The sequence below is a fragment of the Buteo buteo genome, chromosome 5 (genome assembly GCF_964188355.1).
Source record: "Buteo buteo chromosome 5, bButBut1.hap1.1, whole genome shotgun sequence".
Classification (NCBI taxonomy): Eukaryota; Metazoa; Chordata; class Aves; order Accipitriformes; family Accipitridae; genus Buteo; species Buteo buteo.
This window is the reverse complement of record NC_134175.1, coordinates 24,247,717-24,260,792: the sequence shown is the minus strand read 5'-3', so window position 1 is coordinate 24,260,792 and position 13,076 is coordinate 24,247,717. Positions and strand designations below refer to the sequence as shown.

Here is a 13,076-nt window from a genome sequence, read left to right as displayed (position 1 = left end):
TCTATTCCACAATTCACTCCACCATGGGAAAACTCAAGCTCACAAGGAAGACACACTAACAATCAAGCTCATTTCTCCCTCATGCCTACACAGGTTTAAATTTGCATTATACTTTGTCCTTTTCCCAGCACTACTTTTTTCCGAAGCAATTCTCTTCCTAAAGAAACAATCAAAAACTCATAAACCTCCAAGCAAAGTCTGACACTTTACTCACCTTGCCTATTTTTTTGTGAGCTGCTTATGGACTTAAAAAAAAACAAAAAAACAAAAAAACAAACAAAAAAAAACAAAACAAAACAAAAAAAAAAAAACAAAAAAAACCCAAACCAACAAAACTGTAACAGATTAAAGGCAGAAAATTTTCCCCATTGAAGCCACGTGGGTTTGACCCTATCCAGTTACGATTAACTAAGCAACATATAAATCCCACACTATTTATGTCAGCAACGTACAAATCTCACTTTAGTTATAGTCTAGATCAGCTTCTCCAGAAGGAAGGGTTCACTAGTCCCCAACTCCCAGACTCTTTTTTTTTTTTTTTTTTTTTTAAATAGACTCCAAAGGATGGACCAACCATTCTGAGTCAATGGAAACCTTGACTATTAGCTGGAGCTCAGGACTAAGCCCTAAATTAACAGCCTTCCCATCTTCATTAGTGCCATTTGAAGATACAATGCATAGCCCTGTCTTTCCTATTTCACACAATCCAGCTCAGCTAACTTAGCCTACCCAGTCTAGGCTTGCTGACTACAGGCTCTAGCCTGGGCTGGGAAGAGAAGCCACTCCAGAAAGTGACCCATCCCATCCTACTCACAGGCACACTGCCGCAGAGCATCTCTCCTAGGCAGATGAGAGGAATCATCCCCTAGGTACCCAGGCTTTCTTCCAATCAGTGAAGACTGGATTAGCATAGACATCCAATATTTAGACTGCCAGGAGTAGGTGAAGTAAACAACACCCTTTACGTCAGTCATGCTGAACACACAGAGCTGTGACCCTCTCCAAGAAGATGAACAATCAAGAAAAAAAAAAATCACTGGTGGAAACAAGCCAGGTGATAGCATATAAACGCACACACAACATTCTGCATGTTTGTATTATACTTATCCTTTGTAGAAGATAGCATACAAGCATGCTGCAGGTTACACAGCTAAATTCTGCCTTCCCAATAAAAGTAATAGTAGTTAAGCCTGCAAATGGAACACTGAAAAAACATAAATGTCAAAGTGTAAGCTTGCACTTTGTATATATAAGTGAAGAACAACATTTCGTCAATAAATCAGGACCAAAAAATACTAGCTGTGTGTCAAATGGCTGCAACAAAACTATACTTTTGGAAACAAGCTTTTTATTTGCTTGGATGTCCCCACTTGAATTTCACCAGAACATAGGTTCTTTTACCTTTAGTGTCAAATGCTGAGAAGGGCTGAGATGCCATTCTTCCCAGAGAACTTGCTCTGAGGGAGTTACAAACAGCTATGAAGACATGCTTCACCTACAGTTATAGTTTGCGAATCCTTCAACGCATAGCCAGCTTGCATTCTCCCAGAGCATCCTTGCAACTCCGTTCTCCCCATTCCCAGGACAACAGCTCTGAGGAAGAATACCATATACCTCAAGCTAATTTGTTATTCTTTCCCCCATACCCTTACAGGATTATTCTCCGCAGTATCCAGCACTTTGCTGAGACTGTGAAGCACTGCCTGACAGAAGGGAATGGGAGCTTCCATGGAATGACTTATTGGCAGGATTTAGTAATTCACCAACTCTTTAGTCAGGGATGGGAACTGAACACACTCTCTGGGCCAGCTCTTGAAGTCTGCCAGCTAGGAGTAAGTAGATAATTTGAGCATAATTAATAACGGTATTCCCATTCCTACAGTTGATTACACTCATGCTTGGTTTTATATACTGAGAAGGTAAACAAGAGAACAGAGCAAAGAGCAGGCCAGCCATTTGTGTGATCAGAGCAAACACTGGTGCCAGCATCCTGAGCTGTGGCCAGGTCATTTAGCAAAAAGAGTCTCTACTTCACTCAGTTTTCATTTCTGCTCTGCAGTTAGTTTGAAGACCACTTACCCTTGCACTGCTCACTCATTTGCTTACACTGAAGGCTACCTGGTTTGCTATGTTTCATTTCTTTGATACAGCAGCTATTAACACACCTAGAAATAATCAGCTCTACTTCTGTTTGAATACACAGCTGATTTTGTACCTCCTTTTAACATGAGGAACAACTGTGCAGTAAGTGTGGTTATATATTTTTGGCCAATGCTATTTGGCTAAATTTCTTCTTGGTCACACATCACTACCACAGCACTACCTCGGGCATATGCACTATTCAGGTTTACCCAGCACAGGTATGTATCAGAGTCTATTGACATTGCAGAAGGCCAGACTCTGAACCTGAAACCTTCCCACTAGTTGGCCTGTGGTTTGTTCTGTAACTTCTTTTACATTCCTCTGATCTGATACACATGTATTAGTTTTGCCAATAATACACTACTTTGGCACATGACAGAAGGAGAGGACCCCTGCCAACACACACACAAATGCCCTAGTTCTGCAGTAGTGGACCTAAAGCAGCCATTTTCTTTCTATATTTGTCCCTCAAGGCTGCACACCTGCGTGGACGCTCTGGTGCCAAGCAAACGCACAGTGCACATCGTAGGCTTTTTTCCAGAGCAGCATTAAGAGGGACTCCCTATGATGCCAGCTTCTGTGAAACCTTTAAGATTCCCACATCTTTGCTACCTCTTCTCCTCTGTCAAATTTTGTTACAACAGTCAGGTAAATTCAAATCTTATGGGGCAGGGCTAAAACTGTGAGCAAACAGCATTATAACATAAGCATTGTTTTCTTAGGAAACTAAATTAACAGTCATGTCCCAAACCAGCTTGGGGATCTGGTACAAACTGCAACTGCAGCAATGGTGTTTTGTGGATATACCCTGCCTGTGCCTTTCTGTGAAGGCAAGGCCTTTATTAGCAAAAGCTGGCTTGACTGATTTAAAAGATGCTAGCCCAACAAAGCAAGCTGTCTCTTGTAATGCAATTCATGAGGAACCTCTGGGTTCTCCAGAGAAGAACTGGATGTGTATTTGTGTGTGCGTTTGCATGTGTTGGGAGTTTTTGGGTCTGAAAACACTTCCTTTTGTCCAGATGCAGCTTTTTCCATCGCAACAAAGGTGAGACTTGGACATTTAGACTCCCTGTTTCTGGCACTCTCTTCTTTAAACTTCACGCCAGAAGATTCAAGACTGGCTTCACACAATAAATGGACCAAAAGAATCCCTGAGCAACCAAGAGTTCTTTGGGGGCAGTGGAACAAATACTTAGCACCCACAAGCCAGGAAGAAACAAGGCATAGCCAAGGACAAACACAGAGCCTAAGCTGAGAGTAGAGACATGCTCACACACAGCAGAATTGAGCTCATAACAGCAAAAGAAATAAGCACAAATATTTTATTTGTGATGGAAAAAAAGAAGAAAAAAAAAGAACATACTGAAAACCTGCAGAGTTGTTCAGAGAGGCAGATTAGAGCAATGGAGTCACCTATCCCCATACAGGCAGCACAGGCACCCTTTAAGCCTGCCAGGAGGAATATGTAGATTCATCAGCCAAGACATTTGTACCAGCTGTTCCACCTGCAGGGCTGAGGCAAAGTCGTCAGTAAAACACCAGCTGAGGGTTGCAAAGTGCACAGCAGGGTGCAGGGCAGGCACTGAACTGGCCAAGTACTCATCTAAACTGCCCTTCTGGGCAGCAGCAGGCCAACTCCAAACCAAGTCCTACGAAGGGGAAAATCTCACTCTGAGAAGGTGCCAGCCAAATCTCAGGAAGATGAAGGACCTAATTTCTACCAGCTTAGACAAAGCTAATAGTTTTCACTGCCATTTCCTCTAGTCAAGCCATCTTAAAACTGGATTGAAGAGCTCACTCACCGTACTACTGAAGCTTAAATGGCTTCTGTGATCATAAGTGATCACTGATAATAGGTTTAATCAACTCAAGCAAGTAGAAGAGATACCATGCTGTATCTTCTAATCTTTCCTCAAACCAGAGCTGTCACATGGCAAAGCACTGTGGAGCAGCAGCCTTGTGTTTTGAAACATGTAGGTCCACTGCAAATAAAGTACTACTTGCTACACAAATTCAAGTCACCCTTGTCTGGAAACCTTCCCCCCACTCCTCCCAACAAGTCAGTGGCCTTGTTTAGACATCGTGTGTTTTCCAAATAGTAATTTAGACATGGACAATGCTTTTTCTGCTCAGCTGGTTTTGGCTAGCAAAGAATAAGAGTTTAGAAATACCACTGTTAGCAGTGGAAGTTTTACTTTTGAATCAATAGAAATAGGGCCTGAAAGTCACATACAAGAATGGAAGACTGTGGTCTAAAGTGAAGATACTTCAACAATAAAACCTTTACAGTGCAAAACACATTCTCAGGGGATTTTACAGAGTCTCAAATACAGGGAAGGCAAAAAGCTGCTGAAGTCTTGGAACAAAGAGATCAATCAAAATGAAACCAAGCACAAAATATATACAGCACGTAGAAAGCACAATCCTAAAAGCCCTGGACAGGCAAGAACAGTTGTTATTTGGGACTAAAAATGTGACAAGAGCGCTGACAACCTTCCAAAGGACCTTCTAGTATTTTATTATTGTGCTACATTTGCTAAGATTTGTCCCCTAGTATTTTTATTTCAGTGACATGCTACAAATAGGTGCTGGGTGTGATGACAGTTCACAAAGTATTTGCTAAATTCAAGGAAGGAGCACCCATGCTTTTCAACTATCTGGATTTGAGAAGTTTCAACCATATGGCTTTTTGAGAAGTTGAACAAAGTCAACATCACACCTGGCTATTTTTTTTCCCTTTTTTTTTTAAATCACAAGCTATTAGGAAAATACTTACTTGGGGGTGGGGGGGGTGGGGGCGACTTTACTTTTACTGCACTAGGGCCTGGTTTCAGACCAGTGGGGTGAGCTAGAGCAGAGGCTGCACAAGCTGGGCATATTGCACTGCACTGTCCCCCATCTACACACATGATCGCAGCACTAGAGGCAGAATGATTCCTTGAAAGTCAACAGCTTTCCACCTGCTGCTCAATTTGACATGGCTGCAAGCTCAGGAAATAGACTATTTTCGAACCTTGGCTTCTCTGCACCTAGCGTTCAGCTTAGCCAGCTGAGTCAGAGGAGCCCTAATAGCAGTATTTATCCTTTTGGCAAGTAAGGAGAAATGGAGAAAGCAGGGAGGAAAAGACAGAAGACACCCCAGAAGAGGAGCAAGTAAAGCCACACAGACAAATAAAAGGGTGTAGAGTACATTTTGCAGAAGGCAGAAACTCCCACACTCATTAGGACTTGCGGTCTAAGCAACAAGAGTTCCTGGCAGGCACAACTGACTTCCCTGAAAAAATGTTTGTTTTAATAAAGGGCAGGGAGAGGAAAAAAAAAAGGTCAAGAGGAAGAGAGAGACATCAAAAGAACAGGAGCTATGCAAAGACAGGAGGTAAGGGCAGAGGCCGTTTGTCTTCCCCATCTATGGAAACCTGAAGGCACATGCCAAGGGAATAGCAATAGTGAAGGGCAGCTGAGGACATTTGCTCCTTACAGACCTCCAGGTGGGTTCCTCCAGGAGAAATGCCTGCCTTTCCCCAGGAGCCCATAGATGGCCCAGCAGGGAGACAAGACAGCCACTGAAGTACTCACAACCAGCTACCACTCTCCACAACATGCTGCACTTGCCAAACACATGCTCTGGTGGAAGCCACCTCATCCCAAATTTGTAACATAAACCATCTGGGGATTTCTCTTGAATCCAGGTGAAATAAAGACATAAAAAATAATAATGCACACACAGTCCAACAGATCATCCTAACATGATGCGTGTCTCTCATTTTCTACATATTAAAGAACAAATCATGAAACCTGATATTTACCAGCTTGGACTTGTAACCAACTTCTGGTTCATATCCATCTGAAGACAAGGGGCAGGTCCCCCCAAAGTCTCACCTGAGCAGATTGACACTCACAAATGTCACTCTTGCTCAGGGCCCCAAACACGTCCCACAGGAACACTGATGTACCCCAGCAACAGGGCAAGATAAGCCTGCAGTTATACGAACATGCAAAGGACTGAGGAGGCTGCCATACCAGTGCCAGCAGTTTCTAGTTAACCCCACATTCGAAAATGTATTGCTGTTCTGAACCAAAAATATAAATAATGGCAGCAAAGGTAAAAGTGTTTATTAAAAAACATGCCTCTCCACTATTAATTAGTGGCCTATTCGTTCATTTTGGTAAATTGTGAGAAATAATGCCCTGCCCTCTGCAGTTAAGACTGCAGTTAGAAATGTGGGGAAAAGCTTTTGTATCTGCTAATCAAGCAAAAGAAAACTTTTCAAGCTGCCCTTCTGACTCCAGTGTATCAACAGTTTGTCACCCCTGCCCCATGACTACATCTGACACCACCGCCCTGGCTTGTATCAGGAGTTGAAAAGTGCTAGTCAGACTCCAAGATAAACTTGTCAATAGCGAGGCACAGACATTCGCATTTTTCCCTACCTGCTTGTAAGTATCAGCTGTTTGTCTGGGAGCAGTCCCTTGAAAAGCTTTTACTGAGGGAGAAAAGGAAAGGGGGATGCAGAGGGCATTTCAAACAGAAAAAAATCGGGGAGGGGAACCCCACAAAGACTGCAAAGAGAAAATTAAAAAAAAAACAAAAAAAAAACTGTCCCCATCAGGTCCTCCCAACAACCTTCTTTATCAGAGGTTCATTGTCAATCAATTAGCCAAGGCAGCAGGGGTCTGTAGGAAGGGGGGTAGCTAGAGAGACAATGGTCTGCCCTGTTGTATTACTATTTAATCACTTTTCCTAAATAAATAAAGCAGCCCTGAGGTGCTGTCATGTCAAGGGAATTTATAACAAAAAAACCCTTCATTTTTCATTGGTCATTACTTTTCCTTCCCTCCCACCCCTGCAGGACTAGAGAGGGTTATTACTGTAGCCTTAAGTTCCATCTTTGTGTTGCTTGCCTTTGATTCCCACTCGGACCTTGCCACTTTCTGGCACTAATTTGTCAGGCCGAACAAAGGAGGGATTTGTACCTCCTGTAAGGTCTCAATTAGGAAAGGCTTCTGCTGTATTATGTGCCATTGGGACAGGACACAAAGACGGTAATTACAGGAATTTGCACTAAATGGCTGAAGAATTCACAGCAAAACTTTTCTTCCTCCCCCCTCCTCATCCTTTTCCAAGCCTACCCCTCCCAGCAGCCCTGGGGAAAACCTCTGAATGCCTGCAAGCTGTAATTACCAACAGCAGGCCCCTTAGGTTAAACAGCAGCCCATGCCGAGGAACACCGCAAACAGCCTGCATGGAGCAAGGTACAAGGAAAGAGTCTCAGCTTGCTGGTGTGCCTCCAAAGTCTCCTCAGCACAAACTTTTCTGAGCCAGATAAGTTTCCCCAGCTTCTCCCAGTTATAATTACAATTATTCATTTCTTTGCCCTGTGGTAACAGCTACAAGTGCCAGCCATGGAAAAGACTCCATGCAACCCTGACACAGTGAGAGCACCTTATTTCTGTGGGCAATACACGAGTGAGTGCAGACGAATCGTCCCGTGTTTTGGAGAGGAAATCCACCCTTTCCCACAGAAAAGTCTGCTCCTGTACTGCATAATGCAAGACTAAAACCTATTTCACGTTGGAGACGTGCATTTTGTTGCCGTCCCAGGGCATGATCCTACTTTTGAGGAGGTCATTGGAAACGCTCACTTGAAACTCTCCTGGACCTCAGTCAGACGATGAAGCAAAATCACAAAATTTTCCTCTACTGAGCTTTGAATTAAAAGAAATGAGGACAAAGTAATAAAGTTCTAATGTCATCTGGGACATTATCTTAAAATGAGGCTGTTAATTCTGCTGTCTTCTTGAGTTTCACAAGGCTGCCTGCTGGCTAACACACTGGGCTGGATCCATCCTGGGGATACTTATTTGACCCATTCCCAAAGTCTCCCTGCAGTTTTCACTCTCACAACTACCCTTAAAGGTAAGACATGACCATTGTCAAATAGTGTTCAGGTAATCAGAGTTATCATAGGACCTAGGCACCTTCAGTTTCAGTAGTCTGGCACATAATTACTCCCAGAAAAAAATCGACATGAAGTCACATAGTTTGTGGCCAAGAACAGAACTGAATTCAGGCAGAAGCCCAAATACTGTGACCAAATCATTAACTGCAGTGAGTCCAACCTTCACAATGCTCTGGCTGCCAGGTGGGTGCCTGTGGAGAAGTAAGCAGGAACAGCACCCATGGGTGACTACCAGAGAGGGACAAACCCAGCTGCACCAGCAGCCAGTTCTGAGGGTAACCCAGTACTTGTGGGGCTCAGGTCTCCCCTGGAAGGGATTCAGGCCAGCCAGCAGGTCCTGGGCCCACACCGACCCATGTGTGGTTCTAGAGCAACAGGAGACCTCCATATCAGACGCCCACCCCAGAGCAGAGTGGGGAAGAGGCAGGACCCTCACAGATCCCATAACAAAAGAGGAAAACCCTCCAGAAAAGCTGTTTTTGATACAGCTGACAATTTCTAAGTGAGCATAACTAAAGCCAGCCAGAGAGTATAGTTTAGGCGCAAGGTACCCAAATTTGCTCCACAAAGGTGCCTGTGCTAAAGTAAAAGGACAATGAATTGCATTCACATGGGTCCTCTCTATTTTCACTTCATTCCTGAACTGAATAAAATCATGATCTTGCCTAGGACTAGAGTCAGCAGTCGAATGAACTAAAATTTAAAATTAGATGCGGAAGCTTAAGGACATGTTTTCACCTGTGCCTCAAGGGAAGAACTGAGCAGATGAGCTCATGCCTAAACCTCAGTGCTAGAACACACATCACCAAATGACGGTGTTTTGGGGAAGCATATATGCTTTGAGGAGTCTCCCCAGAAGGCCTGGAGCCGAAACTGAGTTCCAAAAACGACTTGGAGGTGACACAGTAATAAAAGGAAACAAAAGTGCTCAAAGTTGGAAAGTTGCATCGTATCCAGAATTCAAATCCCTTTGATTCTTGACCACCTTTCCAGTGTCCTGAATCAAGAAAACAGCTCAGTCACCCTGTAAGGCAGGCCTGGCTCACATATGTACAGGTTCTAATGTTTCAGCGCTGCTCATCAAATGCAGGTGAATCCCTGAGTATCCCATAGGCTTCTCTCCACATTTTACAGAGAGCAAAGAAAGGCTAACACACTGAAGTAACTACAGCCATAGTGAGAGGCAGGGAATGACTGTGTGTTGCTAAAACACACACATGCTTTTCCCAGTTATTTTCTCTTCCTGCAGAAGGGGCTGATGCTGCAGCCTGGTTGCTTACCTGCACACTTGAAGCTCTGAACTGTGAGCCCTCTCTCTAAAGACAGCGTGGTCAGGATGCTCAGGAAACTGGTGGTCACAGACTGGCGTTTGCTCTTTCTAACATCGTTTCCAAAGGGTCGATCTCCAGGTTTGCTCCTAAGCGTGACCTGTGGGTTCTGAGTTAAACTTCTAGTAGCATTGGTTGCTGCTCTCAGTGCCTCCATCCACTCTTGGGCCCTCTGACGGGTCTCTGCACGCAAGCGGAGGACATCTTGAGGAAAAATGACCTGAAAGCAAGAGTCACAGCCATCCTGAGTATCTGTCTGGACCGACAGGCACACATCAACATTGTAGCTCAGCAGAGGATCTTCATCAAGCCTACCCGGTTGGAATGCCATGAGATAAGACCTGTTCAAGACAAAAGTAAATGCCTTCCAGTTATTCTGGACAGTTAACCTGTAAAGAGTCCCTGATTTGAGAATATTTTGGTACTCTTTAGTGTTTTCAGTCAAATTCATGGATAGCAAGAGCTCCATAGGCTTCTCTAACAATCCATTGGTTTGAGAAAGGTCACTATTATTTTCAGGCTTTGGCACATTCTCCAGTTTCTCCTGCTGTCTCGTGAAAGCAGGCACAGAAGCACGCACCACTTCCCAGAGTTTCTGTCCCCAGTCCAGAGCCTCCCATGAAGACTCTGCCTTCAGCTGTAGCTGCGAGTTGTCTGACAGGACAGCGTCCACCACCTTGGTTTCGATGCAACCAGTAACAGTGACCCTTTGAAAATGCATGAGTGGATACACGGTGGGAAGAGTCTGGTTGCCACTGCTGTCCAAGCAATACAGGTACAGTTTGTATGGGGAGAGCTCAGCATAACAGGTTTGCCAGTAGCTGTCATTGTCTCTTCTAATTTCTAAGTATCCCTTCTTCAGAATATTTGGGAACATTGACCTGTGTTCTGGAGGAAACAAAATGAGAACATTACCATTAATTCTTTTTAAATAATCGTTTCAAATTGCTACGTCATTCCAGCTTATACATCTCTCCTACCCATACATGATATATGTGGAGGATAGGGTTACAGAAATAGCCTTCACCCAATAGGTTATAATTATCAAACACAAGCATTGACTCTACCTTTGAGCCAACAACAATACTGCACTTTTTTACCCAGAGGTACCAAAACACTTTACAAAAAGGAGACAGGGAAACAGAGGGACAGGAAACAAAGCAATTTTCCTGAGATTATCCAGGAGAATAGTGACAGAGCAACAAAACACTTGCAAGTCTCCCAGAACCTTGTCCAGAAGAGTACAGTATTATCAAGTAATCAATTGCCAACTAAAATAGATTTCAACAGTGTGCTGGTTTTAGCTGGGATTGAGTTAATTTTCTTCATAGTAGCTAGTATGGGGCTATGGTTTGGATTTGTGCTGGAAAGAGTGTTGATAATACTGAGATGTTTTCGTTATTGCTGAGCAGTGCTTACACAAAGCCAAGGCTTCTCACCCCACCCCACCAGTGAGTAGGCTGGGGGTACACAAGAAGTTGGGAGGGGACACAGCTGGGACAACTGACCCCAACTGACTGAAGGGATATTCCACACCATATGATGTCATGCTCAGCATGTAGAGCTGGGGGAAGAAGGAAGAGGGGGACATTCAGTGTGATGGCGTTTGTCTTCCCAAGAAATGTTATGTGTGATGGAGCCCTGCTTTCCTGGAGATGGCTGAACACCTGCCTGCTGATGGGAAGTAGTGAATGAATTCCTTGTTTTGCTTTGCTTGTGTGCACGGCTTTTGCTTTACCTAGTAAACTGTCTTTATCTCAGCCCCACGAGTTTTCTCACTTTTACCCTTCTGATTCTCTCCCCCATCCCACTGTGAGGGAGGTGAGTGAGTGGCTGCATGGTGCTTAGTTGCAGGCTGGGGTTAAACCACAACAGGCAGTGAGAAGCACATGCAAATTAAAACACCTTCCCCTCCTACCCCCTCTTTCCCAGGCTCAACCTCATGCTTTCACACACAACCCCTCTACCTCCCCCCGTCCCAAGCAGCACAGGGGGAAGGGGAATGGGAGGTCGTAGTCAGTTCCACTCTGCTGCTCCTTCCTCCTCACACTTTTCCCCTGCTGCAACGTGGGTCCTCTCCATGGGCCGCAGTCCTTCAGGATAAACCTGTTCCTGCATGAGCGCTCCATGGCCACAGTTCCTTCAGGAAACCTCCCCCTTCTCCAGCATGGGGTGCCGCATGTGGCTGCAGGGAGACACCTGCTCCACCACAGTCTGCCCAGGGGCTGCAGAGGAATCCCTGCCCCAGCGCCTGCAGCACCTTCTCCTCTGACCCTGGGCTGCTCCTCATGCTTTCTTCCCCTCACTCCTCAGGCCCTGGTGCAGCGCTCTGCCCTTTCTGAAAGGCACTCTGCCAGGGAGGCCCCACCTGTGGCTGATGGGCCCACCTGTGCCCTGCGGTGGGGCCACCGGAACCGGCTGGAACCAGCTGGAACCGGCCGGAACAGCCCCGCTGCCAGCACCCGGGCACCGCACCTGGCACCCAGACTTACCCAGGACACGGGGAATGGAGAACTGTGCCCAGCGACAGCAGTGTCTTACCACATTTCAGCACGACCCGGGACCAGAACATTTTGCACAGCTCTGTTCACAAGAGAGGAGCTCTGCTCATTTATCAGAATCAGGCTCAGGACCAGCAGACATGACCAAAAATGAAAAGTAAAGGCTGCCCAGACCCAAAGATGCGTATCTAAGCGCCTCAGCACTTCAGGTGCTTCGGAACCAACCCTTTCACAAACCTCAGCCCAAGGCGAAGTCAAGGTAAATTTTCTTTGTCCCCAGAAAACCAGCCATACATGAGTCACGCCGGGCACCAAAGTGATGCGAATGCAAAAGGAATTATCTAAAGCATTTCTGAGTTTATAAAAAAGGTTTCCATGCAAAATTTGTTCCAATCTGATTTGCACCACTTCAGCCACCACTAATACATGCAGATGTTGTATTTTCACCTTGGCTGGACATGTGGCTCTATGCAATTTCTGTTGGTCCCTGTATAAATTCAGTGGCATTCACTGTTACACTCTAACACCAACTTTAACACTTGGCACCCCCAAAACAACCCATCCCTGAGGAACAAATTCTTGCTCCCATTTGACTTCTGCCTCACCTTTCCAGTAAGGGTACCTGTGATGGGTCTTGACTTACAAACAGTGGCAGAATTAACAGACACCAGTGAAGAAGTTTCTGCCTCCAGTTGTCCATCTCCCTTGGAGACTGCTATTCCTGATGCAGGAGCAAGGTAGCCACCTGGGAACAGCTCCTCCTCCACTGCCTGGCACAATTAGGTCAAAACATAATCAGCACCAGTTGGCCTTAACATGCAGCGTTACAAACCACAGCAACACAGGAGCTGTTTCACTCATGGTTTCTGCCCTCGGGCTGACAACCTTTGGAAGAGGGGTAGGGTAGATGGCTAGAGGCACAAAATACTTTCAGCATCTCAGCTTAACCAGTTACCACTCATGTTAACAGGCCACGTTCTAACAAGTTTTAGACGTGATCACCTCCAAGTATACCTAGGATGTCTTCAACACAGAGCTAAGAGAACAGAAGCGTCTGGGCTTGATGAAGCTTGGAAACAAAGAGCCAGAGATAAGCCTGTATAGAAGTTACTGCATCCCCATCTGTACTGGGCTTCCCAGCTAAC

At 45.1% G+C, this 13,076-nt stretch overlaps 1 protein-coding gene across 11 annotated transcripts in view; it reads right to left on the bottom strand.

Moving 5' to 3' along the window:
* PLEKHM3 (pleckstrin homology domain containing M3) overlaps nt 1-13,076 on the bottom strand; it is a 126,439-nt gene that overhangs the window by 92,183 nt on the left and 21,180 nt on the right. For all 11 annotated transcript variants that reach the window (XR_012650444.1, XR_012650445.1, XM_075028186.1 and 8 more), the window contains exon 3: nt 9,383-10,318. Coding sequence is in view for 9 of the 11 variants with exons in the window: in XM_075028186.1 (XP_074884287.1) it covers nt 9,383-10,318 (936 nt within the window). In the remaining 2 variants the exon portion in view is untranslated. The remainder of the gene's footprint in view (nt 1-9,382; nt 10,319-13,076) is intronic.